Genomic DNA, 22,734 nt, shown 5'->3' on the forward strand with positions numbered 1-22,734 from the left:
AACACCCCTTGAATGCATAGGCTATTATTACTCTTACATTCAAGTGTACATATAGTCTAGACCACCATCACTCACAATATAATGATTATAATACACACCCTAAACATACTTTTATCCCCAATCCGCTCACACCGGCAGTATGAAAAAGGCCTGGCCATAAGGAAGAACCCTATGGTATCGGAAGTGAGCGGAAAGAGTTCAACATCCTCGCAAAGGAATACGTATCTTTTTATCGTAACTCAGATCACAGCAAGGAGAGCATTCAGCAGAAGTTGGACAACATGTTTAGCACCAAACAAGTACTAGTGATCAATTACACCTGAGCCTCCTCCCACACCCTCTTCACACACTCCCAATACCTCCCCGGCTCACTCCTCACATGCAGTACATGCCCACTCCCCTCAAACCTCTCTTGCCGCACCTTCCTCCCCCTCCTCCTCTCCAGCTCCACCATCTCCTCCACCTCCTCAAACGGTACAATCCTATCCCCCGTCCCGTAGACATACACCCTCTGCGCCTCATCAGGCAACAACAGGGGGGAAAGGAGTTCCTCCCTCATCCGACCTACAGAATCCGGGTATCCGAGCAACCCGTTCACGCCCCGAACAAGGAGTAACAAGCCGTAGATCGCGTACCACGCAATCCCCCGCACAGGTGGGGGGAAGATCATGCTAAACGCCGTTGCACCACCGGGGAGGGTGATGGGCGCGGGGCAGGAATCGTAGATGATCGCTTTGGCGGGTAGGGCAGGCTGGGGCGGGGCGGGGTCGTCGGCGGCGGTGGAGGGGGAGGTGGGGAGGGCACGGTATGCGAGGATCCGCTTGCAGAGGGAGATAAGTGTCAAGCACCCTCCTACGTCCCTCTCAGTTCCGCCCCTTCCTCACAACAAAACTCACCATTCGAAAAGACATGCAACAACAGCCCCTTCCCTTCCCCCTGCTGCCCCCTTCCAAGCACCCCCTGCTCCTCCAAAACCTGCTGAACGACGCCCATCTCCTGCTCCCTGTACGCCTCGCCCAGCCACAACAGCTTCTGGGGGGAGGAGACAACAACTTGCGTGCTACCTGGATAGAGCTGTGTATATGCAGACATGTACTTTGCTGCATGGGCATCGGCGGCGTCCACTGTTTATGCATAATATAACGTGGTATTGGCACCGCGATTAGCTAAGTCTTATGGCAGGCATGGAGGGAGACGCACTCCACCGCATGATAAGCACTACCCTACCCATAACCCCATCAGCTCCAGCTCCAACAAGACAGAACGACAGCAATGGAAGACGTACCCCGGCTCTCCAGCTCCCGCCTCCCTCTGCGCAGGCCGCACGACCACAGTAGAGCTGTACCTCAGCACCTCCCCCTCCAAGCCCGGGAAGGGTACTTTCTGTGCGTGCAGCTTGTGCATGCTGTGGGATCTTAGTTGCGCGAATGGTGGGAAAGGGGAGGGATGGGGTTGGGGCCTGAAGAGCTGGAGTGGAAAGGTTCGAGGAGGACGCCAGAGGAGACGGTTCATCCTCCTGCGTTCAGAGGGTGAACGTGCGGGCGCCTTTCTCGACCGAGGGTATGAGATTATCGGTGGAGGAGTACTAGTGACAGGGAGCTCGAGGGATTACCGGTTTCCGCTTACTACCCTCCTAGCGGCTTTCACGCTCTGTACCTCTTGGTGGAAAAATCATGATATCAATCGTCTGTTTGTGCTGTGTACAATATTACTATATAAACAAGTCAACCCCTTCCTGCCTTTCATCTTCCATCCCAACCACCATCTAATGCAAAAACCCCCTTATCGCCCCCCCAACATTCGCAACATCAATCAAGAACGTATCATGTCCCCACACGCCGCCCAGTTCGTAGAAGACGACCTGGTGATTTCCAGCCATCCGGAGGGCGTCCGCAACTTCCCGTTGCTGCTCGACGGGGAAGAGGATGTCGCTCTGGATTCCGAGGACGAGGGTGGGGATGTGTTTGAGCGGTGTGAGACCTTGTGCTAATGAGGGGAGGAAGGCTGCTGGGGCTGCTAAGGAGAGAGGTTGCCGGTGCCTCCCGTGCTCCTCCTCCGCTGGAGCGGCAGCTCGCCGATGGGAGACGATAGGCAGCCCAGCAAGCGCTTCCTCCGTCATGTCAAACAAGTCCATCGCTTTGCTAATATAGATCAACGAGTTCGCATCGTACTTGAGGCAAAAGGCTTCGCCCTGATGGTCAAGGTACGTCTCGATAAGGAAGTCCGGGCATAGAGCAGGTACGCGTGATCCGGTAGGCGTGCGACCCTCGAGGATCGGGTTGCCCTCGGCTGTGGAGGCGGAGAGGGGGATATCACGTAGCTTGCGGCCGAAGCGTAGTTCCCATTCGGGCCCGCTGCGGTAGGTGATCGTCGCTATTTGTCGGGCGAGCTTCATCCCTGTGTGGGGGAATTGGCCGTGGTAGTAGAACCCTCGGTTCCAATTAGGATCAGCCATGAGAACTAGGTTAAACGGAAGTCAGCATAAGAAGCTGAGATAGCAGTTAGACTGACCACTCCGTTGCGCGTAGCGCATGGCGATACTTCCAGGACTACTCCTCGCAGTCCCCGAAATGCTGACAATCCTTTTCACCCTATCAGGTTCCAACCACCCAGCAGCCAAACTCTGCATCGCGCCCATCGAGGACCCCACGCTCGCATACAGCGTGTCGATCCCGAGATAGTCCAGCAGGTGGAACTGCGCTCGCACCATATCGAACAAGCTCAGCACAGGGAACCGAGTAGCGTACGGCTCTCCTGCCGGTGAGCTCGGATCAGGCGAGCTAGGACCAGTCGAGCCGTAGCATCCTCCAAGTACGTTCGTGCATATGACAAAGTACTTGCTCGTGTCGATCGTTTTACCCGGACCGATGAACTGCTCCCACCAGCCCTCGGCCGGGTTCTTGGCCGTGCTCGCTGCGTGTGACGAAGCGGACAGTCCTGTATGGAGCAGGATCGCATTAGACTTGTCGGCATTTAGCGTGCCCCAAGTTTCGTACGCGAGCTGGAAGCCAGGCAGAGGGATGGTGCTATAGCAGAGGGGGAACGGTTCCGTGTGGTGATAGATCTCGTACCCTGTTGGGTAGGAGTATGCGGGCTCAGGACCGGACCCAGGTTCGGTATTTGGCGCCTCTGGGATCCGCGGTCCGTGTGGTGATGGTGCGCGGGGTGGATGACGAGCAGCAGGAAGGAAAGGCGGTGGTCGGCGCTCGACGCGTGATGCTCGTGCATAGTGGGCATCGATGCATGGGAAGACCGGGTCTGGTCTTGGAGCGACCTGAGTCTGTAGACTGCGAGTGTTCGTCGGCTTCTGCGGTTCCCTAACTGGTATGGATGACGAGAACGACCGCTTCTGTCTCCTCGGAGTCACGGCTAGTATCCGCGGGAGATTCAAGCTGCTGCCAGTAGCCTTCGTACTCGATATGATAGAGTACATGATGGTCGCTGTCCAGGAGGTCGTGGTCGCTGGCAGTTGCCGTTGGATAGATGTTGAGGACTGGCTGATAAATTCATCCTGTTCGCTGTCGTTCTTGGACAGAAGGGGATGAGTGTGTTGCGGGACAGAATGGCGACATCGCAAAATCGCACCTTACTATTTTTAGTCCCGATAATTATGTAAGCACTATGATTGTTCCTTTTTGGCTGTCTTCGCGCAACGATCACTTTCTCATGTCTCGCACGCAAGTCTTCTGTTCAACCATCACTAGAAAAGCCATCTTTGTCCTGGAGCTTGGCTGACTGTTGTACTTCTGGATGATGCTTTATGTGTCGGCCAATGTCCAATAGATATCTTCCTATTGACTCCCCGTGCCTCCTCGGTCCTTCGCCATATCCCCACCGCTCTATAATCTCAGACCAGACACAGGCTATCCAAGACCATATGCATGGGTCAATCCTCAAAGAGGCCCAGTATCCATATTGAGATTCTGAGCCGAGCCTTCTCCGCCACTTTGATTCCTAGCATCGCCCTCAGCTCCGCTCTAGCCTGTTGGGACATCTCGCTGATCTCCGCAAGCTTCCTATGGGCAAGGAAGATGCCGAAAGAAAGTACGCCAACAGGGGACACATTCTTAATGTCCTTATCTCTCGGCTTCTCCCGATGTTTAACTTCTTCCCACCAGAGCTCAGAAGATCAGCAAAGGGTGGTGTTAAGCCGGACCACATTGCGCGCGAATAACCGATTATCGTATCCCAACACATTAGCGGGGAGAGGGCTATTCCAGTCTCATGCTAGCCTATATGGGATGAACTAAGCGCTGTGGTACCAGCAGTCGCTCAAAACGAACACAGAATTGCTAAATACCCCTCGGCCTTCCGCGTACAAGCACTTCCAGTAGACTCCCAGCACGTAATACCCACAAGCACGGACCCGGTTCCCTCCTGTCGGCTCTTAACCACCCTAGACCTCTCGTGCGGACGGTCGCCTACCCCTCTGCATCGTCCGCCAGAAAAGGTAACGTGACCCCATCCCTCCCTCCACCAAAAGTCAACATCAGCGCCCCATCATCTCATCCCCTAATTGCCCCCCTTGGACAGGCATATGTACTCCCATACAGCGGTCCCTTTGTCAGCCCCTGATTGCCGTGCTATGAACTCAGACAAAGGCCTTAGAGCGGGAGTTAGTCACTGGCCTGCGGTACATCGTCCGTCGGGGATGGCCGTTGCTCGGCTAGAGATGGGCGATTCAGAGCGCTTAGGGCTGAGACCATTTGGCATACGTTGATACTAGGATTGGATTGTTGGAATTTGATTACATTCGGATGGTGTTGAGCTTTGTTCTAAGTGGGGGGATCTGATTGGAACGGCAGACGAACGGTCTTTCGTACGCTGGCACAGCTCGAGCCGCACGGAACAAACGTTTCCGACATACATCATATTATTGGTATCGGACTATCTATCCTACTATTACATATCACGAGCAAGTCAGAGAGAGTTAAGAGACTAGGTAGATTTTGACTGGCATCCATATCGAGAAAGAAGATACGAAGGAGCGACTGACGCACATCGAGTGTGCATAGACCATGAAGGAGTGCAGTGCAGGTGCAAGATTTGGCCAAGCGGGAAGGAAAGCCAAATAAAGCATTATTAGAACTGAGATTGCGAGTGCGGTATCCGGGTTGATCAGGATTGGACCTGGGGCATCGAGTAGCTGCGTCCGCTAACTCCGCGACCGGAAACGAGCCGGGATTCTTGTAAGCGCGCCATCTGGTTCTTCTTCCCTTTGAGCGCTGCGCCGACACAGAACCAGGAAACGTTTACGACGCGCCAGAAGCTGACGTCGACCACTCCGATCGATTCTGCGTCCTGGTGCAGGTGGTGGATGGCCAGCAGACGGCGGACGAGTTGCGGGAAGGAAAAGTGCTGGACGAGCAGGCGGACGTAGTACTGGCGTCGCTGGAAGTTGGTCTCGAACTCGACCGCCTCGTTCGGTGTGGGCATGAGCGGGGAGGCGAGCTGCTGGAAGAAGTAGGTGACGTTCCGGTGATAGAGGTAGTCGTCTAGCAGCCCGAAGCAGTGGTTGGCTGGCACGGAGAGGGTGATAACGGGGAGAGTGACGCTATATGTTCCGTCTTCTTCCTGCACGCGCTTGGGCTGCGAGGGAGGGAACAAGCCGCTCTTGAAGTTATGACATTGTGCGAGGTAGAGCAGCTCGTGCACGGGGATCTGGGTGGTGGATTTGAACCGCCCCGTCCCGCTGGTGAGCACGAGGAGGTGAGTGGGGGACTCGAACAGGTCCGAGTCGGAGATGACCTCGCACTTGACGGTCCTTGCGAGGGGGTTGAAGTCCGCGGGAAGTCTGACATTGCACCTGGATGCATTCCACGTACGGCAATGAGAAAAGATAGTGTTGCCAATATCGTTGATTGTTCGACCCTCGACGAGGTCAGCCCTTCCCTGGCGGATGAAACTGTCCCTGTTGATCTTGGGGAATACCGGCCCGGGGAGGTTGAAGGATAACCCGTCGATGCGATTGTAGAGTGTCTGGAGCATCCAGTGCTTACGTTCACTTCTGCTTTGAGGCATGCGCCTGATGGCGCTGTAGGGTGGGGGATCATCGCGCTCGGCGGGTGGGGCGGGCTCCCTGGTGACGGAGGCGATCACGGCGTGTGCATCCACCGTATTGCTCGCGGGACGGGTCGCCGGGATCGGCTCAAATGGAGGAGGGGTCGTCGGCGGCTCATCCTCCTGAGCAGTACTACGCATGGATGACGTGGGGGCGGCGAGGGATGGCCGTGGTCCAGGAACGGTGGGCGGCGACGACCGAGTGCTATTCTCCTTCGGAGGCTATAAATAAATTAACGCAGCTCCAAAAAAAACTAAAAAAGGCGCTCACTGTAGGGGAAAGAGGACGGGTAATAGCAGTGTCAAAGGTCAAGTCCTTAGCGCGATACTTGGTAGGCATGGATACCCTCCGGGTGGCGTCCATGCCAGTCTCCTCATTTGCGGCGATAGCAAGAATACGCTGAACATCCGAGCGAGGAGAGGTAGAAGAAGAAGTGGTGTTGACTGTGGTTGATTTCCCCGTCACTGCCTGCTTGATGGATGGTCTTGGGGACGAGGTGAGTTTTTTGGTGGAGGGCGACGGGGAACGTGGTGCCAGCGTTACGGTGGCGGTGACGGGGGTGGCGACGGGAGAAGTGGGCTTTGAGGATGTTGCCGGTGTTGGCGTAGGAGTGCGAGTGCGAGTAGGAGCCATTGTGGACGTCTGTGACAGTGAGCAAACAAGTCGAAGAAGGGACAGAATGCGTAAATCGGAGAGGAGAGAAAAACGGGGATGAAGGAAGAGGGTCGTCCATTTTGAGTCCGACGGTGGGTATATGAGGATGGTCGTCGGTGTCACTCCCTCATCAGTGTCACCTCCTCATCGACCAAAGACGATGAGCAGAAAACATGAGCGGATTAATTATTCGGAGCCGACAACGTCACTGACACCACACTTGTTGCGCGGAAGCAGTCCAACCTCTCGGGGCACTTCGGATGCAATTCAACAAAAGGTTGTTTTCATGTCACTTCCCCCGCCCCGCCGTAGCAAGGCTGTGCAGCAAGTAACCAGGCCCTCACGTGCTTGGGCCAAGCAAAAAACACAAAAGGCAGGGACGGGACATCAACGCTCACCTCTTCATCATTCCTCCATCCAGTCTTCCCTTCCTCCATCAAAGAGTACGCCGGGGGCGGGGTACACTCCACCATACAATAGCAGTTCCCATCACAGAGAAGGCATGTCGGTATATCCATATCCATACAGTAGATACCCTTCAGTGCCAAATCATCCCCTGACTTTCGAGATTCCGATATGAAGGACTTGCTGTGACTTGCTGACACATGCACGAGCTCGGACAGGAGTAGAGGACAAAGAGCAAGCCGTTGCGAGAAGTTCTATGAAGGAGTGGGAAGGCAACACGGACCGTTCAGTGTCAGAGCCTCATCCCCCTCCAAGGGTCGATTATATACCCCCTCCCTTCCCTTCCCCACAACCAGCGCAGGCAAGCCCCGATGACGCGGCGGTTGCACGCCAGGGTTTCCGAAGGCATCCGATCGAGTGAAATGGATACGTAGCAGCCCTTTTGGAGCACGCGGCCTAGTTGGGCTAGCGTCTCCTGAGAAGGCAACGCTCTGCGACCGGTGAGCGGTCAATCGCCGAACGGAAGAGGAGCCCACGAAGGCGAACCCAAGGGCGGGTAAATTCAGCTCGAGACGAGACGAATCTTTCAGGGGCTGGAGGACCTTTCCCGGTAGGAAAAGCCTATTCGGGTGATCGGCACCAAGCGACTGTTACGCCTAGCGGGCCGGGACCAGGGATTTCGAAGCATGCCCTCGAAGGGGGAACTGAGTTTAGCATGAGAGTGGATTCGGTGCGGTCCAAGGCCGGAGGAGGATGTGGCGAGAGCGGTTGAAAGGCAACCTCGGGAGAGAGAATAGACCCGCTGGCCAGAAGCTCAACGGCATCAGTTATTTCCTCTGCTGCCGCTCTATCCCTGCCCGAGAGGGGATATCAACCTTGCATGGAATCGAATTGAGATTCTATCCCTATTCCAAACAGGCAGGTCGAGTCAGTCAATTAAGGACGGCAACCGATTCCTCCGTCTGTTTGGACCACGCCCTCCCGAACGGCAAGAACTCGGCTCAGGAGAACAACCCCCTTCAGGGCGGGTCCTGGTCCTAAACGGTCCAGCGTGTGGCGAGTCTTGCCATCAGCTCGGACCATCACCCCGTTCACATCTTACTTCGGGAATCCAGGAGCCTGCCCCGAAATCTACGTCCCATGCGGCGAACAGATATTGGCCCACGCGGTGAGCGCACAAAGACAGGCGAGCAGATCGCCCGTCCCCCCGAGGATGACATAAAGGGACGTAGAGCGGGCATGTCGTGATCTGCGCTCGGGACCTAAGCCGAGGCTGCTGGACGAGTATAGGTTATCAACAGGGTGGGTTGGTGTTTGACGAAGCACGGCATCCCGGCAAAACACGCGGGATCTCTGCCCGCAATGATTGCATCCCACGACCTTGCCAGTTCTTTGGCCATCGATACGGAGCCAATATGTGATGGTGATGGTGGGTGTGGCATACGTAATTTAGCCGGATGAAAGTGCATATCAATACAACGGAGTTAATCGACACTCATGCGCTGTTAGACTTCCGCCAGCAATAATCATTTGTTCCCTTTTTCCTTTTCCTTTGAATCGAGATCAAGTCTCATGACCAGGTAGTCCAGCCTGTCCTTCAAATGGCCGATCTGCGCAAGAATCGACTCTTCGCTCGACTGAACAAGAGCTTAGACCGCATGTTTCGGACCCCATAACAGCACACGCTTACCTGCGAGATATTCGGGAAGGACGCCACGAGTTCTTCGAACGAGATGGTCGAGATGTTCCCGTGAGGCTCATCGCATGGCGGATCACGGGCCTCGTCGATGTCGCCGTCTGGTTCCTCAAGTCGGTTGAAAATCGACCGTATGAGGCTGTTCTTCTTCGTGTTCAGGTGTGACTCGTGTATAGCCACGATGGAGAGCGGGATGAAGAATAACACGGTCATGATTACGCGATTGATCTGCGTAAACGTCAGTTCCAACCGCTCGGTTGCCGTTGAAGTAGCATACTTTTGTGTAGAAGTCTCTTGATAAGAAGGGCCTAGAAGGGGCTGAGCACGTCATTTGACATTCCGTAGCAGGCAGCTTACTCCCATGGAATGATCAAGCACGTTTCGATCAAATTGAACGGCGCTGGGTACACGAAGTTATCCGGTGCTCTGATCATATCGACCGTCTTATGAGCGAAGAAGGTCAGATACTCCGCTTCAGCGTGGTCCGTGACCTATGCAGCAAACGCATGTTAAGTACACTCAGTGGTCGCATAAGTTCGAGCTCACATCCGCATAAGCCGACGAGAACAGAGAGATAAGAATGTTTAGCAGGATGATGCTCGTGATCACATTCCACATATAGAATAAGATGAGCCCAAAGGTGCTGATCCGACATTAGTAGCGTAATAGCCCTTAGGTTTGAGTCCGCACCTCGCACCGGCCACAGACATTGTAAAATCCGGAGATCTTGACACGCATTAGCCAAGCCGACAGGACGTGTCGTACCTGCTTACCCTAAGAGAGCTTGTAGGAGCAAGTTGATTATGTCCCAGCCTGTTTGATCACTGGCCCCATCGGCGACGTCCAGTGCAAACATAGCTTGTATGAACCCAACGGCAAGAAGCGCGAGAAGCTACAGATACGTGAGAATCATGGATCGCATTGAACTTATGACGTCACTCACGGCGAAGAAGATGCTGGATTCCTGCAGCATACGAGAGACGCAGATCTCCATTGTCCCGATGTACTTGAAGGACTCGACAATGGTGAGCAACTCTGACAATCATGTGAGGGATGAAACCATAGAGAAACAGGGGATTTCTTACTCATCCTAGAAGTGGTAAGAATCAGACAGATGAAGGCGGAGGACATACATACCATATAAGGGGTGAAACGCAGCTTAGCAGCTGGAAGCTCCGAAGATGATAATGCAGACTGATTTCGTGACTGGGGCTCGCAATTCCGGCAATGCGATAGACGAAAGCGCCGATGAGCAGGCCATCTGTGGCAAAGGATACGCCCAGCCAAAAGTTGAATGCAGACTTCCAGGTATAGTATCGAACGTTCTTGTACGTCTATCTAGATCTTCAGTATCATGTGTCGCAATGTTATGGTTAAATGGCACCTTTATCGTCTCCTCCATGGTATATGCAAACGCTTGAACGTACAGAAGGACCTCCCAGATATCGAAGTGGTGCTTTGGGTCCAGTCGATCCAGAGGCTGTTGCACAGTTTGCGAGTATACAAAGAGGAAGAAGAACCAGAAGAATATCCTCATCCAATTTTGATATCGCGGTACTGACATGCGATCAGGATTTAATGCTTGCCAGACCGTTCGATTATGCGGCGGGTTATACGGTATGTCTGAGATCAAGTCAGATGATGGAGAGACGGCACAGGAAGCGGGTCTTGCATTCTATATTGAAGTCATCGATGTTGTTCTGGATCCACTCTCCATCCCATAGGCTCTGTACTACCAGCTTTGAGTTACGCGTAGCTTCCTAAGTCCTTGTGGACATACCAACTCCAGTCTTGAGTCAGTTTGGGATTGCACCTCGTAAGACGCTTCCACTCACCATGCTGAGCCTCATTTGAGCTCAGGAATATGGTGCAATGCTGATCGATGGCCAGCTCCAAAGCCGAGACGGCCGCACTTTCTTCGTCATCCCAAGTCTTATACCTGAAGCGCTTTGACATCACGTGGTTTAAGCGCTCAGGGGAAACAACATGCACGAGTTTCCTGGCGAGTACTTCGCAAGCCGTCGCTGCATGTTCGGCATAAGACAGGATAATGCAAAGAGAAAATGAGGGCATACCTCGTGCCATATGTTCATCATAGTCTGCAGGGCTCATCTGTGCTTGCTCCCAGAATGTTCGACGCGCTCTCAGCAGACAAAACGGCAACGCTTCCTGGAAGTCGCCCGCCGCCTTTCCAAACGTGTTGATAACAGCCGGGGTAATGATTCTGGACGTTGCGTCTGTCAGACTGTGCTGTTCGACCTCAATCGGTATCAGGGTCAGAATCATCGCTCGAAGCCGCTTGACGATGCCTGCCACTTTGTTGAGCGCATACGATGATGTAGAGACCAAGAGAACGCTCACGAGAGATCGTCACCGCATTCGGATTGGAAGCGGGGAACTCGATGAGTGCCGCACGCTCCTCGTCGTTTCCGTCAGCCATATTGATTGAGCGCCTCGAAGAGGAGTTACAGGTCAATCAATCTTTCAGCCACACTTGTTTCTTCGACGCCTTCCAGTTCAAGGAGTTCAGGGACGTGACGCTCGCCCACGTGAACCGCGTGCTGCGCCACCAAGGCAACACAGAACACAGACTTGAGCCCAGTAGCAGTGTCCATACATCCCAGTCAACTTGAATAAGTGAAAGTATACAGCAATGCCGGTATGTAAACATCGAATGTAGAGTCATTCAAATATCTGATTTATTCGAGCAGGCATATCATTCTGCGTTCAACGAGGAGCCGGATGTGCGGACCGTTGGGAACACAGCCGTCCTCCCAATCAAGACGAGAATACGTGGTCCTGCCCCACTAATGGGTGCGCTCTTATTGCATCACTAGATAGATGGTATGCTAACATGCATTGATATCAGCTGATTCCAACCAACCCGATATCATTGACGAGACGCTCGACCTCTTCCGGGCCAACTCACTCTTCCGTAACTTCGAAATCAAAGGTCCTGCCGACCGTCTCCTGATCATCCTCATCCTCTACATCTCCGATTGTCTGCTCAAGGTCCAGGCATCACGTGTGCCTCCCAACCAGAATGAAGCGGGCAAGATGCTCAACACCTTCGCGGTGGATAACTTCCCGTTACCGGGAGATGCCGGATTTCCCCTGAATGCGCATTATCAGGCACCTGCGAGCAGGATTGATGCTGGTATGCTTGACACGGTTTTGAGTGGTAACCCTTCATTGAGTTCTTTGATACAGATCAACTTCGATCGTACCTTGTTCAAGTACGACAGGAGATGTCAGCTCGCCTCGTGGAGCGACTATATGCAGATGGCACAGGCAAACCAAGCAAGTGGTGGATGTGCTTCACCAAGAGGAGGTTCATGCAGCGCAGTCTGAGCACCTAAGTCTGGCTATTCCCGTGATACGATTGCACTATGTAATGGCCATTGTTTACGTGCGGAGATTGAGGACGTGGTCCTCTTGTAGCTTCTACAGAATTGAATGGAGTTCATACCATAACTGACACATGCCACTTCATGACTGCGACGGGATGAACATTACCATGCACATAGGCCACTACGCCTACAGACCAGCAATAGTACAACACTACGTAACCAAGGCAAGGCGGGATGACACCTCTGCCTGACTCCTGACCAAGCTCGCCAGGTAGGAAACCATAATTGTGTCCTGTAGCTGGGATCCCACGAGCGCCTCCGCGCCTTTGCGACCCAGTACCGGCCCCTCGGCGCTCAGCGTGTCTAGCAGGTAGCGCCCAATCGCTGGGTCACCTTTCCGTTCGCCCTTGAGCACGGCTTGCACATATGCGAGGACACGGTCGAGCATGCTGACCACGTCAGTGATCGCATTCTCCAGCTCTTCCATTTCTCGTTCCGGGTGAGAAAGATGCGTCGAAGACGAGGCCGCATTAGTCAAGAGATCCACTGGATACACCATTAGCAGTGAAGTCAAGGGCAGAAAGGAGTGACTCACAACCTCCCTTTTCCACAGCAGAATACCTGAGTGTGCATGGAACTGGGGTAAACACGCAGTTCTCGAGTTTTGGCGTAACCCCGACAGGGGCGCTGAGGTAAGTCTTAACACCAAGCTGACCCTCGGTTGCGTCGGTGTCTAGCGAAAGAAGGATAGCGGGATGCGGCGCGGTCTCGTGTTGGTAGAAGGATCCTTGGATGAGAGCGGAGTAAGTGTTCAGATTGGCGCCGGTGGAGTACCTTCAGAAGGGTCAGCTCGGAGAACGTCCAACGAGAAACCACAGCATACCATCCAACAATGACCTCCCTCGGGTTGATTCTCTGATGCAGCTCCAACATCGTCCTGTGGTAGTCCATGTCCACGGCCACCCTCTCCGCCGTCTCGGCGTGCAACACTGCAAACGCGCTCTTCACCTCAACTTCTCCATCCTGTCGCGATCCCAAGAGAGTCCCAATGACTCTCTCTTGCTTCTCGTCTCTCCGGAGGTAGTGGTCGAGGATGGAGAAGAGTGCGATCGGATGAACTGTGACAGATGTGACAGGCAACGGGCGGCTTCAACGACCTCGTCAGCAACAAGAACAAATGACTCAATCAGACTATACATACTTGGCAAAAGGAGCGCTCGTCTGCGCTGGTGGCTGCAGAAAGATAGCCTGAGATGGTCGACCGAGGGACATTTTGTAGTATACTCTGCTGCAGCCTTCTAACCAATGACTTTTTCAACAAGTTTGTGCAGACGATCTCGGTGCCTTCGGAAACAAAATTTCATTTGCGCCGATATTTTGGACCCGTTATTTCAATGCACACGAAAGTGTTCGGCGCTCTTCATTTACAGGTAAACAGCACACCATGCCCGTCTCCGAAGAAACACAAGTAAACCGTTTACATTATTTGATTCGTAAAACAGTTGCTGAATGAATTACAGGAGCGTATTCAAACACTCGTCGAGGTCGGGAAGGTGCGTCGTTCGTTTACTGCAACCTCTTCTATATCTGACCTGTTGTTAGACCGTGTTGTACTACGGCTGGATTCCTCTCATCATCTACATTGGCTACACAAGGAGCAACCCACACCCGTCACTCATCCAGTTCGTTCTATTGCTTGTTAGAACTGGTGAAGATATTCTAATTGGTGCGATACAGGCTCGTCAGTCCGCTAGCATGAGCCACCGTGACCATGTTGGAGGGCTCAGGAGACGTGTTATCATATGTTCGGTGGCGTCATTGTTGGAGCTTTTATGCGTATGATCTGTAAGCTGGCGTCCTCCGTTCAATTTCTTCTTCCAAGATTAGTCTTGTGGTGTGCCATTCTGGCACCTGAGCACCTCGCGCTTTGTGCCGAGGTGTGCGCCATGCTGCGTAACTGCTCCTGAGAAGGTTTGCAGGAATGGCTGTCATGAAGTCACTTCTAGGCCAGATATGACCCCTTTCCTCTTCCTATACGTGAAGTGCGAAAGCAATGCTGATACTATTACACCAGATAGAGAATCATAAATACACCCTCCTCAGACTCCCCACTAATGTGATACATTTGCACTGCGGACAAAGCTTGCTCACGCCCAAACTTCGCATCCAGCAATTCTTACAGTGGACATGCCAGCACTCAGTACTCACTAGAGGCTCTTCATACGGGTCGAGGCAAATGCGGCAGTAAGATGATGAGCCTGGAGTCGCTACACGAACGGATTCCTGGACAGGTGCGTTAGAAACGAAGACACCATGCTCAGAACGGGGAGATACGAACCAACTGCTTCACTTTCGCTTCCAATGCAAGGATCACGGAGGCGCTACTCCCACCTGCTTTCGCAGTCCCGACTGCATGATCCAGTTCTTCCGCCTCACCGACACTGATCACATCGTCGTCCTGATTGTCCTGTCCTTCTGGAGGCTTAGCCCGCTTGCCCTCTGCTACCAGCTCCCGCAATGTCTTCCGCCCGTGTTTCCTCTCTCCGCTATCGGACATAGCTGATTCTTCCTCCGTCTCGTCTCCCCCATCCGGAGCATCGTTTGCGATGATATCATCCTCGCCGAATTGCTGCGTGCCATATACAACAGTGTCGTCACCGTCTATGTCGAGCTCCTCGTCAACATCACCATGAGAACGATTGAGCACGTCAAAGCCAGTTCCTGCGCACTAGATAAGCAGACGCTCTTGAGCACGTGATAAGGAGCGCACCGGCAAATCCGTTCAGAGCGGTCATCCTCGTCCTTCGCTGCCCTGCCCACTCGTACTCATCCCCATCCTCTTCTAATTCGGCCTCTCGCTCCGAACTCTGCCTCAACTGCAAATGCGCCAAACAAGCATCCACATGCGCCTGCACTACATCTTCATCTCCCTGCACCTCCTGCTCACAAATGGGGCATTTCTGGCTGAGCGAGGAAGGCCCAGCAGCGACGTTGGTGATCGAACGGCCGTATTCTCGCAAGCGGGAAGCACGTTCATGACGGTTACGTCGGACGAGGGTGAGAGTGCTGTCGAGGTCGTTCGGGTCCTTGGCTAGGATGGTTGATACGCGAGCTCGTGGCGCTTGTGCTCGAAGGGATTGTCGAGCCTGTACAGCAGCTTTGCGACGTCTAGGAAGAGCAGTCAGGACTGTATCATATTTCCCTTTCGCGTATATGCGCACCCAGTTGCTTCAGCCCTCGCCTCGAGCGCCTCCCTTGGGACATCGAGTGTCCGTAGCTGGTCTAGCTCCAGTTGAATATGATACGCCAACATCTTGATCGGTACTTTCTCCCCGCAAATTCCACATACTTGAGCCTCCCGTCGTTTCGCTATCGTAATCACGTCAGTATGCGCGAGATAATGGGAGGAGTCCTCACGTCTTGTAGATAACAGTGTCCCAGATTCTAGTGTAGAGGCCGCCATAGTGCGAATCGCAGAGCTCCCGGTCGTCGAGATCGCAGAACCACGCTTTCGCTTTGTTCCCATAGTCAACCGTCGTTCGTGGTCGGAAACACAGAATATGACAAGAGAATGTACAGAACGCTGAAACAAAGCCTTGTCACGCAACAATCGAGGTTATTGTCGACCTCTTGAATGGTGAGCAGTATAGCAAATTATTTGCGAGAAGAGATTGGAACTTGTTGAACGCTGGATTCGTTTTGGGCGCTTTAGATGTACTCCGTGTGATGGACCCAGGTCAGGGGGTCGACGCGGGGTCGTTGTCGGACAATTTAGCGCTCATGGACGAGAAAGTCGGGTTCTAATGTAATATGCATGTTGTCATTAGCCCGCAATGATATATCATAAGAAAATAGCGACATAAACGAAAATCATAAGAGTTCACGGATAGTGTCATCAAGCAAGCGACTCCTGTTCAAGACCTATCACCTGTCAACATCAATTTCTTCTTCTTACGCTTCTTCCTCTCTTGGCCTGCTGGTGACTTACCGTTGATCCATTTGCCTCTCTCTTGCACATGGTCCTCCTCGGCATCGACGTCTATTTCCACCCCCTTCCATTCCTCTTCTTCCTCCTCTAACCCCTCACCATCCTGTATATGATTTGTGTTATTCTCGGCTTTGCCATCCTCAGATTCAGAATCAGGGCGAATCATAGGCGCTCTCCACCCGTTCGGCATACGTCTGCCTGACGAGGACGGAGTGGTGCTCTGCCTGTTCGTGTCCTTGCGTTCCGGTGTAGTCGGCATCGTGGAAGGAGGAGCAGGCTTAGAGTCGGTGGATGCGATCAAGGGTATACTTGGAGAACCAACGGCAGGGGCAGCTTCCAGAGAGACAGATACTGTAACAGAAGCAGAGTCCGCCACTGATGCGCTCTCAATTTCGCCGTGGTCTTCTTCTCCTTCGAGATCGACCGCACCAACAGCGCCTTTAAGCAAAGCATTGGTCTTCTTCTTCTTCTTGCGGCGGTTCTTCTTCTTCTCGCCTTCTGGCGTTGTGACGTGTGGTTTAGGCGTGGATGTTGGATTTGGCAGAGGGTCGAGCACGTCGGCAGAGGAAGCGGTCTCGCTAGGTATTATGGTCGTCATAAGCGTACGCGTGGAATTGCTGACATCCGTGATGATCACCGAATTTTGCACGTGTGGTCCATTTGATGCACTGGTAACAGGCTGACTTGCGGCAGTCGTCTCCTTCCGGGATTTTCCCTTCTCGTGAGGCGTGTCGAATATCCCTCTGCCCATTCCACCTATAATCGGCTTCTTCGAGCTTCCAGCCATCTTGCTCCTTGATTCTTCCTCGTCGCTCTCTTCCTCGTTTGCTTTCTTCTTTCCCTTGGTCTGGGAAGAATCGGGCGAAAGTGAACGCTTGCGTTTGACGCCTGACGATTTATGGAGCTGCCGGTTCAGTTGGGTAAGAGAGGCGGTCTCCTGTTGCCTTTGAGCTGTCGGTATTGGCGCACCCAGACCTAACCTGTTCCACAAACACACATTCGATCAGTGTCATTTGTCGTGAAATAGTGTGTAGAAAAGTGACACACCTTGGAGGTCTCAATCTCCATTGCCTGACTTGCTCGTCGCTCTCTCCTTGTGGAACAGGCCCAGTAACAGGGGGAGCAACGGCCATCCATTGGTTTACGAGAGCAGAGCTTTGCGCTAGGGATCGGTCGAGGAGGGCCTGGAGATCGTCCATTGTGGGAGACGTTGGTCGCGCATCTTCTGGTGCACCATGTGTATTTGTATGGTTGGACGTCATGATGAATGAAATCTTGTTTGTGGTTGCGGTCGTTATTTCCAAGAAGGATACAAGAATGTCGGACTAGATTTTCGTTCTCATAACCAATTATGCCAGGCGAAGGTAAGGCGTCCAAAGCCAGGGCCTTGTTACCGCAAGGCGCGACTCGGCTCCGAACCAAGTCCGAAGACCACACTAGTACTCTGGAGTTGTTCGGCTCCGAACCAAAGCGCGGAGACCCCACACATTCCCGCTTATATTCGGCCATACAAATACCCGCTAACAGTAGTATCAGAATAAATACTCCTGCTGGGCCTCCACTGTGTTGTGCTCTTCTCCTCGACCGTCGTCTGTTGCTTGCTGTCTATTGCAATTGTTGCTTCAGAAGGCTCTTACTGTCAACAATGCCTCCTCTTCCCCGTGCACCCCGTTCGTCCATCCTCCGACTCCTCCAGCAGTCGCAGCACACCGCCTGCCCGTGCCACGCATGCCGCACCTCCTCTCCGCTCTCTGCACTCACCGCTCAATCCCATGGTGTTGGCCAGCTCAGGAACATGGCTACCCCATTCGAGGGTGTGAAGCTTCCGGAGAAGGAGTATGCATTTGAGGTCGCAGCTGCCAACTTGAGGTTTGGAGAGGGCGTCACGAGGGAGGTCGGTATGGATTTAAAGAATATGGGTGCTACAAAGGTGCGTTCTAATACCTTCTATTCCGCTTCAGTGCCGTTGATCTCTATTCCTTTGTATTTATCAAGGTCGGTGTGTTCTCCGACGCCAACGTCTCCCAGCTCCAGCCCGTGCGTACCGCGATCGCATCTCTCGAATCGCAAGGCGTACCCTATGAACTCTTTACCGACGTCAGCGTTGAGCCCACTGACGCGAGCTGGAGGAAGGCGATTGACTGGAGCAGGACACATGATTTCAGCCATTTCCTTGCGTGTGTCTTCTCATGATCATTGACAACGTGTTGGACTAAGGAGAGGGCGTAGCGTCGGCGGAGGATCTGTGATGGATACCGCCAAGTGCGCGAATCTGTGCGTATTACTCACCTCCTATCCTGACTTGAATGAAGTTGACGTTCTGGGAAGGTTTACGGTGTACAAGGATGCAGACTTGTTCGACTTCATCAACGCGCCCGTTGGCAAGGGATTGCCTATTGAGAAGGTCCTGAGGCCGTTGATCGCAGGTTCGTTTTCTGATTCTCATGTGATCCCACCTTCTAACACTGTACTTCCCTTGCTTCTACACAGTTCCAACGACCGCCGGAACAGGTTCTGAAACCACCGGAACGGCAATTCTGGATATTCCCTCGCAGAAGTTCAAGACCGGTATCGCGAGTCGCGCTCTCCGTCCCATCCTCGGTATTGTCGATACCCTAAACACGGATACCTGCCCGCGTCAAGTACACATCTCCTCCGGACTGGATGTGCTCTTCCACTCTCTGGAAAGCTACACCGCTATCCCGTACTACGAGCGTACCCCTCGCCCAGACAACCCGCTCAAGCGGCCCGCGTACCAGGGTAGGAACCCAATCAGTGACGTGTTCAGCATGTGGGCGCTCCAGCAGACAGTCAAGTATCTGCCAAGGGTTGCGAAAGATCAAAGTGATAGGGAGGCGAAGAACCAGATGCTGTGAGTTACCTTACCTTTGACCAACTAGGCAAGAAGACTAGTGCTAATGCTGGGACTAAACAGGCTCGCAGCGACCTTCGCTGGTATTGGATTTGGCAACGCTGGCGTGCATATCTGTCACGCTGCTTCCTACCCCGTAAGTTCTACATGATCTATTTTACCTGCTCTCGTCAAATCCAAAACCCATCGTCACAGATCTCCGGGTTGAACAAGACCGGCCCGAAATGGAAACATCCTGAGTACCTCACACCTGGCCCCATCATCCCCCACGGCATCTCAGTTGCCCTCACCGGTCCGGCAGTATTCGAGTTCACAGCACCTTCGGCGCCGGAAAGGCACAGGGAAGCAGCGGCTGTCTTTGCTGGTGTACCCGTTACCGACCCCTCTATTGCCCGTGTGTCGGATGGCGACGTCGGCCAACTCTTGTTCGACAGCATCGCGCGTTTCCTGGATGGACTCGGAGTTCCTCGAGGCTTGAAAGCGGTCGGATACACAGAGAAAGATGTCTCTATGCTGGTGGACGGAACGCTGCCTCAGAGGAGGGTGCTGGATTTAGCACCTGGAATCGGAGACGTGCCCGGGGAGGACGGGAGGGAACATCTGACAAGGATCATACATGGTGAGTGGAAGAATTTTACTCGTATTGCTACCTTTTTTCGGCCGTTTCTGTCCTTGCTCTCCATTCTGCTTCTGCTTCTACTCTTCGTTCGTTTGTCGCCTCGTTCATTGTCTCTTGCCAACCGTGCGACATCTGAACGGGAGTGCAAGGTGTCATGCACTCTGGAATAGCATTACTGACAGTCTTACGTAGCCTCGCTGGAATATTGATGTCCCGACTCATCTCGTCTCACGTTTCACCAACCCTGTCTCTGAGACCTTGCACATGGACATCAGTGGCCCTCTATTTCCGGCAGCATCAAGTCAGGGTCTCAACATATGGTCGAAGAAGACAGGTGAATCAGAGCAGAAATCAATGTTTCTAATAGTGTAAATCCGAAACTTGCGCTAGTATGACCGGGCTGTGCAGTTTGATTTCAGGGTTGAAAGATATCAGTTGTTGGTTCCTTTGTTGATTTGCGAGTCTGCAAGATTGCGGATGAGAGCGGAAAGATGCTGGGCAATCATGGCGATTGGTTCGCTTGGGTTTCGTAGACAGACGTAAAGTCGGTCCGTGAAAAGCCTCTCAATTGGACTATCAAGCGAATCAGGCGTATTTCCAATCTTTAGTGGACAAGAAATCGTCAATAAGGTGCGGCCGTTCCTTTTCATTGAACACCTGATCGATGCGCTCATGAAATACAATTACGTTCACATCTTCAGGCCATGCGCGTGGCCCGCAAATGGCACTGCATGTGCCCCTGAATTGGGCTTCTATAGCTTCCCTTTTCCCACTCGTCGACCAATGACAAGGCTTGTTGAGCAAAGGAGCTGTGTCGCTTAGCGGGGAATCTCCTGCGGCCGCACCTTCTTTTTCACTGCCACTGCTCGTAACCAAGCTAGAGGATTTCCTTTCCTGGACGTGCTACCTGCCCGCGTGTTTCATTTCATACCGCTCTGCCAACTTCCTTCTCTTTCTCTCAGGTCAAACTCCAGCCTCTCGCCGCTCACAGCGGGAAGGTCGGGAAAGCGACGTACTAAACGCACAGGCCCGCACGGAATGTCTATCTTAGTGGGCTATGCCACTGCTCCTCTTTGTTGTTCTTGCGCTCTAGAGCACAACAAGCACGGAGTTGCGGACAGAGCAAGATACTGCAATAGGCCGCACGCGACCTCATCTGTCCGATCGACATTCATTTTCCGGCTTGTCAGTCCTTGCACTGGTTCTCTAGGAAGACCGTGCGGGATCGCAGCCGGAGTAACGGCTGCCATCGAGACCGTACTACCTTCGCTTGGAGCTTTCTGAACCGCCGTGGTCTGACGAGGTGTTTCCAAGAGAGCTGCGTTCCCAAGAAAGACGGAGCACTATCAACACCGTCATTGCCCTCTATCGGGGTTGTTGCAGACACTGGACTTCTCTCAGTTTTCCCGGTGCTTTGTCTCGCTGGTTGTCAAACATTCGATTTCGGGAGTCGATGTCGCCGTCGTCACTTGCACCAGCCGCCGTTCATGAAAGCATAAACGAAAAATATCGAAGCGGCATCAGGAGAAGTTTTGGTCGGACTCGGGCTAGTTCCGACTAGCGTTGCGTGACGACCGACCTTAGCTAATTCTCGATCTGAGGCGGCGGCTCAGCTGCTGCCTATGAAATACAGGTATAGTACGATGGGTTGATATGCATGTCAATGCTCAGGTATAAAGGTGCATGGCTGACAACGTTATCCCGTCACCTGGTCCTCTCACAACAAGCAATACCCTACAAGCTCACCTAATACCTCAAGCATTACCCTACCTCGCCATCACTAATATCAAGACTACCCGAGACCTTCGTGTTCGACCAACAGCTCTAATTTCAGCCTCACTCAAGCAAATAACGTGCAAAATGTCTGGTCTTCGCCCCTTCTCTATCCTCTCCACCCGCGTCTACATCCGTCGTTTCCTCCTCGGTGAGGTCGACAACTATGTGGCCATCCGTAACGACCCCTACATCCTGCAATACCTTCCATGGTGGTCGGCTCTAAGTTCGAGCGACGCATGGACACAGATGACCCGACAGGCCGTAGTCAACCCGGGAACGCTCGGGGTCGAAGCACACATGGCGGTAGTCGACCGACAGACGAACGCTCTGATTGGGATTTGCTTCATCAAAGTGGACCCTACTGGACAACAAGCCGAACTCGGAGTAATGATTACTCCATCCTGGCAAGGTCGTTCATACGAGCAAGAGACCATTCGTGCGCTTGCCAACTGGGCGCGAACCGCTCCCGATGCGCCACGAGTCCAAAGACTCACGATCACAGTAGATGCCCGTAACACGGCCGCTTTAAGCGCATTTGGTGCCTCTGGCTTTTCAATGGTTTCTCAGGGATTGTGGGCGGGACGATTTCCCTATTACATTGTGGCGATGTGAGAATGGACTCGTTGCATTGACTTCCCTATTGTTCTAACATTGTGGCTCTCTCACCGAAGCATGATCGCTCGTGCTCACACCTGGAATTTTTCAAACCTATTTCATATTCCCTTATAATTCTGTTATATTGATAATCTTATGGTCCGCCCTGTCATAATTTACTAATAATACACAAGCACTTGGTATTTATTCGCAACTAATCCTGTTCCCTCCATCCTAGCACTAGGTACACTAGATTTGTCCAGCAAACAAGATTCGGAAGGTTCCATGTTATACCGAACATAATTTAGGAGTGTCCGTATGATGTACTCTCAGAGCTCCTTCAATGAGCCTCAGCGAGTGGTTGACGAGGTCACGTGAGCAATCGGTTAATACGCTGACAAATCCCAGCCCTTCCGATTATTTTTCGAAAGCAGTGCCCTTAAATTAGTAACCGGTTCCGGCGACTATGCTTCAGGCCAGGAATAACATTGGAGAAACAGAGCTGTTCGACCGCGTTGGTCACTTTGTTCCGAAGTTTCCCGACGGCATTTCTTCCGTCATTGCGGTCGCCAGGTCTTTCATATAACTAGTAGAACGCCGAGATTGCTCCATTAATCATTGAATTAGGCAACGTCCGATATAGGGTCCACAGATTTTCGGACGGCAAACTCACCATACTTCGAAGAGCGGATTTCCTTACCATGCTCAGACCTCGTATG

The 22,734-nt window shown here is 53.0% G+C and overlaps 10 protein-coding genes across 10 annotated transcripts; 4 read left to right on the top strand and 6 right to left on the bottom strand.

Moving 5' to 3' along the window:
* Positions 1-275: 275 nt before the first annotated feature.
* Positions 276-1,404, bottom strand: DACRYDRAFT_113231 (uncharacterized protein; the record flags this gene model as incomplete). The annotated part of the gene is made up of 4 exons (XM_040769592.1): positions 276-852; positions 897-1,124; positions 1,201-1,223; positions 1,286-1,404. The coding sequence occupies 4 exons, from the start codon at positions 1,402-1,404 to the stop codon at positions 314-316; spliced, it is 909 nt and encodes a 302-aa protein (XP_040633450.1). The 3' UTR covers positions 276-313.
* A 264-nt stretch (positions 1,405-1,668) lies between these two features.
* DACRYDRAFT_19663 (homoserine acetyltransferase) lies at positions 1,669-3,477 on the bottom strand. The gene is made up of 2 exons (XM_040771608.1): positions 2,512-3,477; positions 1,669-2,460 (listed from the first exon to the last, which is right to left on the bottom strand). Exons 1-2 carry the CDS (start codon positions 3,431-3,433, stop codon positions 1,766-1,768), a joined length of 1,617 nt encoding a protein of 538 aa, XP_040633451.1. The 5' UTR covers positions 3,434-3,477; the 3' UTR covers positions 1,669-1,765.
* Positions 3,478-4,897: 1,420 nt separating this feature from the next.
* DACRYDRAFT_19664 (uncharacterized protein) lies at positions 4,898-7,641 on the bottom strand. Its single transcript, XM_040771609.1, has 3 exons — positions 7,114-7,641; positions 6,332-6,703; positions 4,898-6,282 (listed from the first exon to the last, which is right to left on the bottom strand). The coding sequence occupies exons 2-3, from the start codon at positions 6,398-6,400 to the stop codon at positions 5,119-5,121; spliced, it is 1,233 nt and encodes a 410-aa protein (XP_040633452.1). The 5' UTR covers positions 6,401-6,703; positions 7,114-7,641; the 3' UTR covers positions 4,898-5,118.
* Positions 7,642-8,557: 916 nt separating this feature from the next.
* Positions 8,558-11,256, bottom strand: DACRYDRAFT_113234 (calcium activated cation channel; the record flags this gene model as incomplete). Its single annotated transcript, XM_040769593.1, has 14 exons — positions 8,558-8,757; positions 8,811-9,044; positions 9,094-9,124; positions 9,174-9,307; positions 9,363-9,459; positions 9,507-9,542; positions 9,590-9,708; positions 9,760-9,851; positions 10,012-10,150; positions 10,201-10,439; positions 10,489-10,551; positions 10,652-10,840; positions 10,892-11,125; positions 11,178-11,256. 14 exons carry the CDS (start codon positions 11,254-11,256, stop codon positions 8,647-8,649), a joined length of 1,797 nt encoding a protein of 598 aa, XP_040633453.1. The 3' UTR covers positions 8,558-8,646.
* Positions 11,257-11,435: 179 nt separating this feature from the next.
* On the top strand, positions 11,436-12,277 carry DACRYDRAFT_19666 (actin-related protein ARPC3). Its single transcript, XM_040771610.1, has 4 exons — positions 11,436-11,475; positions 11,528-11,630; positions 11,686-11,973; positions 12,027-12,277. Exons 1-4 carry the CDS (start codon positions 11,470-11,472, stop codon positions 12,173-12,175), a joined length of 546 nt encoding a protein of 181 aa, XP_040633454.1. The 5' UTR covers positions 11,436-11,469; the 3' UTR covers positions 12,176-12,277.
* Positions 12,278-12,315: 38 nt separating this feature from the next.
* On the bottom strand, positions 12,316-13,480 carry DACRYDRAFT_19667 (Mov34-domain-containing protein). Its single transcript, XM_040771611.1, has 4 exons — positions 13,368-13,480; positions 13,050-13,313; positions 12,762-13,000; positions 12,316-12,712 (listed from the first exon to the last, which is right to left on the bottom strand). Exons 1-4 carry the CDS (start codon positions 13,436-13,438, stop codon positions 12,378-12,380), a joined length of 909 nt encoding a protein of 302 aa, XP_040633455.1. The 5' UTR covers positions 13,439-13,480; the 3' UTR covers positions 12,316-12,377.
* Positions 13,481-13,610: 130 nt separating this feature from the next.
* DACRYDRAFT_103509 (uncharacterized protein) lies at positions 13,611-13,925 on the top strand (the record flags this gene model as incomplete). The annotated part of the gene is made up of 4 exons (XM_040767767.1): positions 13,611-13,634; positions 13,687-13,719; positions 13,769-13,848; positions 13,904-13,925. The coding sequence occupies 4 exons, from the start codon at positions 13,611-13,613 to the stop codon at positions 13,923-13,925; spliced, it is 159 nt and encodes a 52-aa protein (XP_040633456.1).
* Positions 13,926-15,995: 2,070 nt separating this feature from the next.
* Positions 15,996-16,453, bottom strand: DACRYDRAFT_19668 (uncharacterized protein; the record flags this gene model as incomplete). Its single annotated transcript, XM_040771612.1, has 1 exon — positions 15,996-16,453. A coding segment is annotated over exon 1 (208 nt), but the record flags the coding sequence as incomplete, so codon positions are not given.
* Positions 16,454-17,719: 1,266 nt separating this feature from the next.
* DACRYDRAFT_92508 (alcohol dehydrogenase) lies at positions 17,720-19,854 on the top strand (the record flags this gene model as incomplete). The annotated part of the gene is made up of 8 exons (XM_040777081.1): positions 17,720-18,084; positions 18,150-18,331; positions 18,384-18,428; positions 18,483-18,580; positions 18,645-19,026; positions 19,090-19,162; positions 19,222-19,645; positions 19,838-19,854. Exons 1-8 carry the CDS (start codon positions 17,800-17,802, stop codon positions 19,852-19,854), a joined length of 1,506 nt encoding a protein of 501 aa, XP_040633458.1. The 5' UTR covers positions 17,720-17,799.
* Positions 19,855-21,505: 1,651 nt separating this feature from the next.
* DACRYDRAFT_103512 (acyl-CoA N-acyltransferase) lies at positions 21,506-22,033 on the top strand (the record flags this gene model as incomplete). Its single annotated transcript, XM_040767768.1, has 1 exon — positions 21,506-22,033. One exon carries the CDS (start codon positions 21,506-21,508, stop codon positions 22,031-22,033), a length of 528 nt encoding a protein of 175 aa, XP_040633459.1.
* Positions 22,034-22,734: the final 701 nt, after the last annotated feature.

Source organism: Dacryopinax primogenitus (genome assembly GCF_000292625.1).
Source record: "Dacryopinax primogenitus strain DJM-731 SS1 chromosome Unknown DACRYscaffold_1, whole genome shotgun sequence".
Taxonomy (NCBI): domain Eukaryota; kingdom Fungi; phylum Basidiomycota; class Dacrymycetes; order Dacrymycetales; family Dacrymycetaceae; genus Dacryopinax; species Dacryopinax primogenitus.

Bases quoted from the DNA above. Each gene is read 5' to 3' on its own strand.
- DACRYDRAFT_19667 (XM_040771611.1), bottom strand. From the start codon at position 13,438: ATGTCCCTCGGTCGACCATCTCAGGCTATCTTTCTGCAGCCACCAGCG. The intron at 13,314-13,367 runs GTATGTATAGTC...AGGTCGTTGAAG, and splicing joins ACGAGCGCTCCTTTTGCCAA to CCGCCCGTTGCCTGTCACAT. The intron at 12,713-12,761 runs GTGAGTCACTCC...TGGTGTATCCAG, and splicing joins TGCTGTGGAAAAGGGAGGTT to TGGATCTCTTGACTAATGCG.
- DACRYDRAFT_19663 (XM_040771608.1), bottom strand. From the start codon at position 3,433: ATGTACTCTATCATATCGAGTACGAAGGCTACTGGCAGCAGCTTGAAT. The intron at 2,461-2,511 runs GTCAGTCTAACT...CGTTTAACCTAG, and splicing joins GCGCTACGCGCAACGGAGTG to TTCTCATGGCTGATCCTAAT.
- DACRYDRAFT_19664 (XM_040771609.1), bottom strand. From the start codon at position 6,400: ATGCCTACCAAGTATCGCGCTAAGGACTTGACCTTTGACACTGCTATT. The intron at 6,283-6,331 runs GTGAGCGCCTTT...ATTTATTTATAG, and splicing joins CCCGTCCTCTTTCCCCTACA to CCTCCGAAGGAGAATAGCAC.
- DACRYDRAFT_19666 (XM_040771610.1), top strand. The intron at 11,631-11,685 runs GTGCGCTCTTAT...CATTGATATCAG, and splicing joins TGGTCCTGCCCCACTAATGG to CTGATTCCAACCAACCCGAT. The intron at 11,974-12,026 runs GTATGCTTGACA...TCTTTGATACAG, and splicing joins TGCGAGCAGGATTGATGCTG to ATCAACTTCGATCGTACCTT.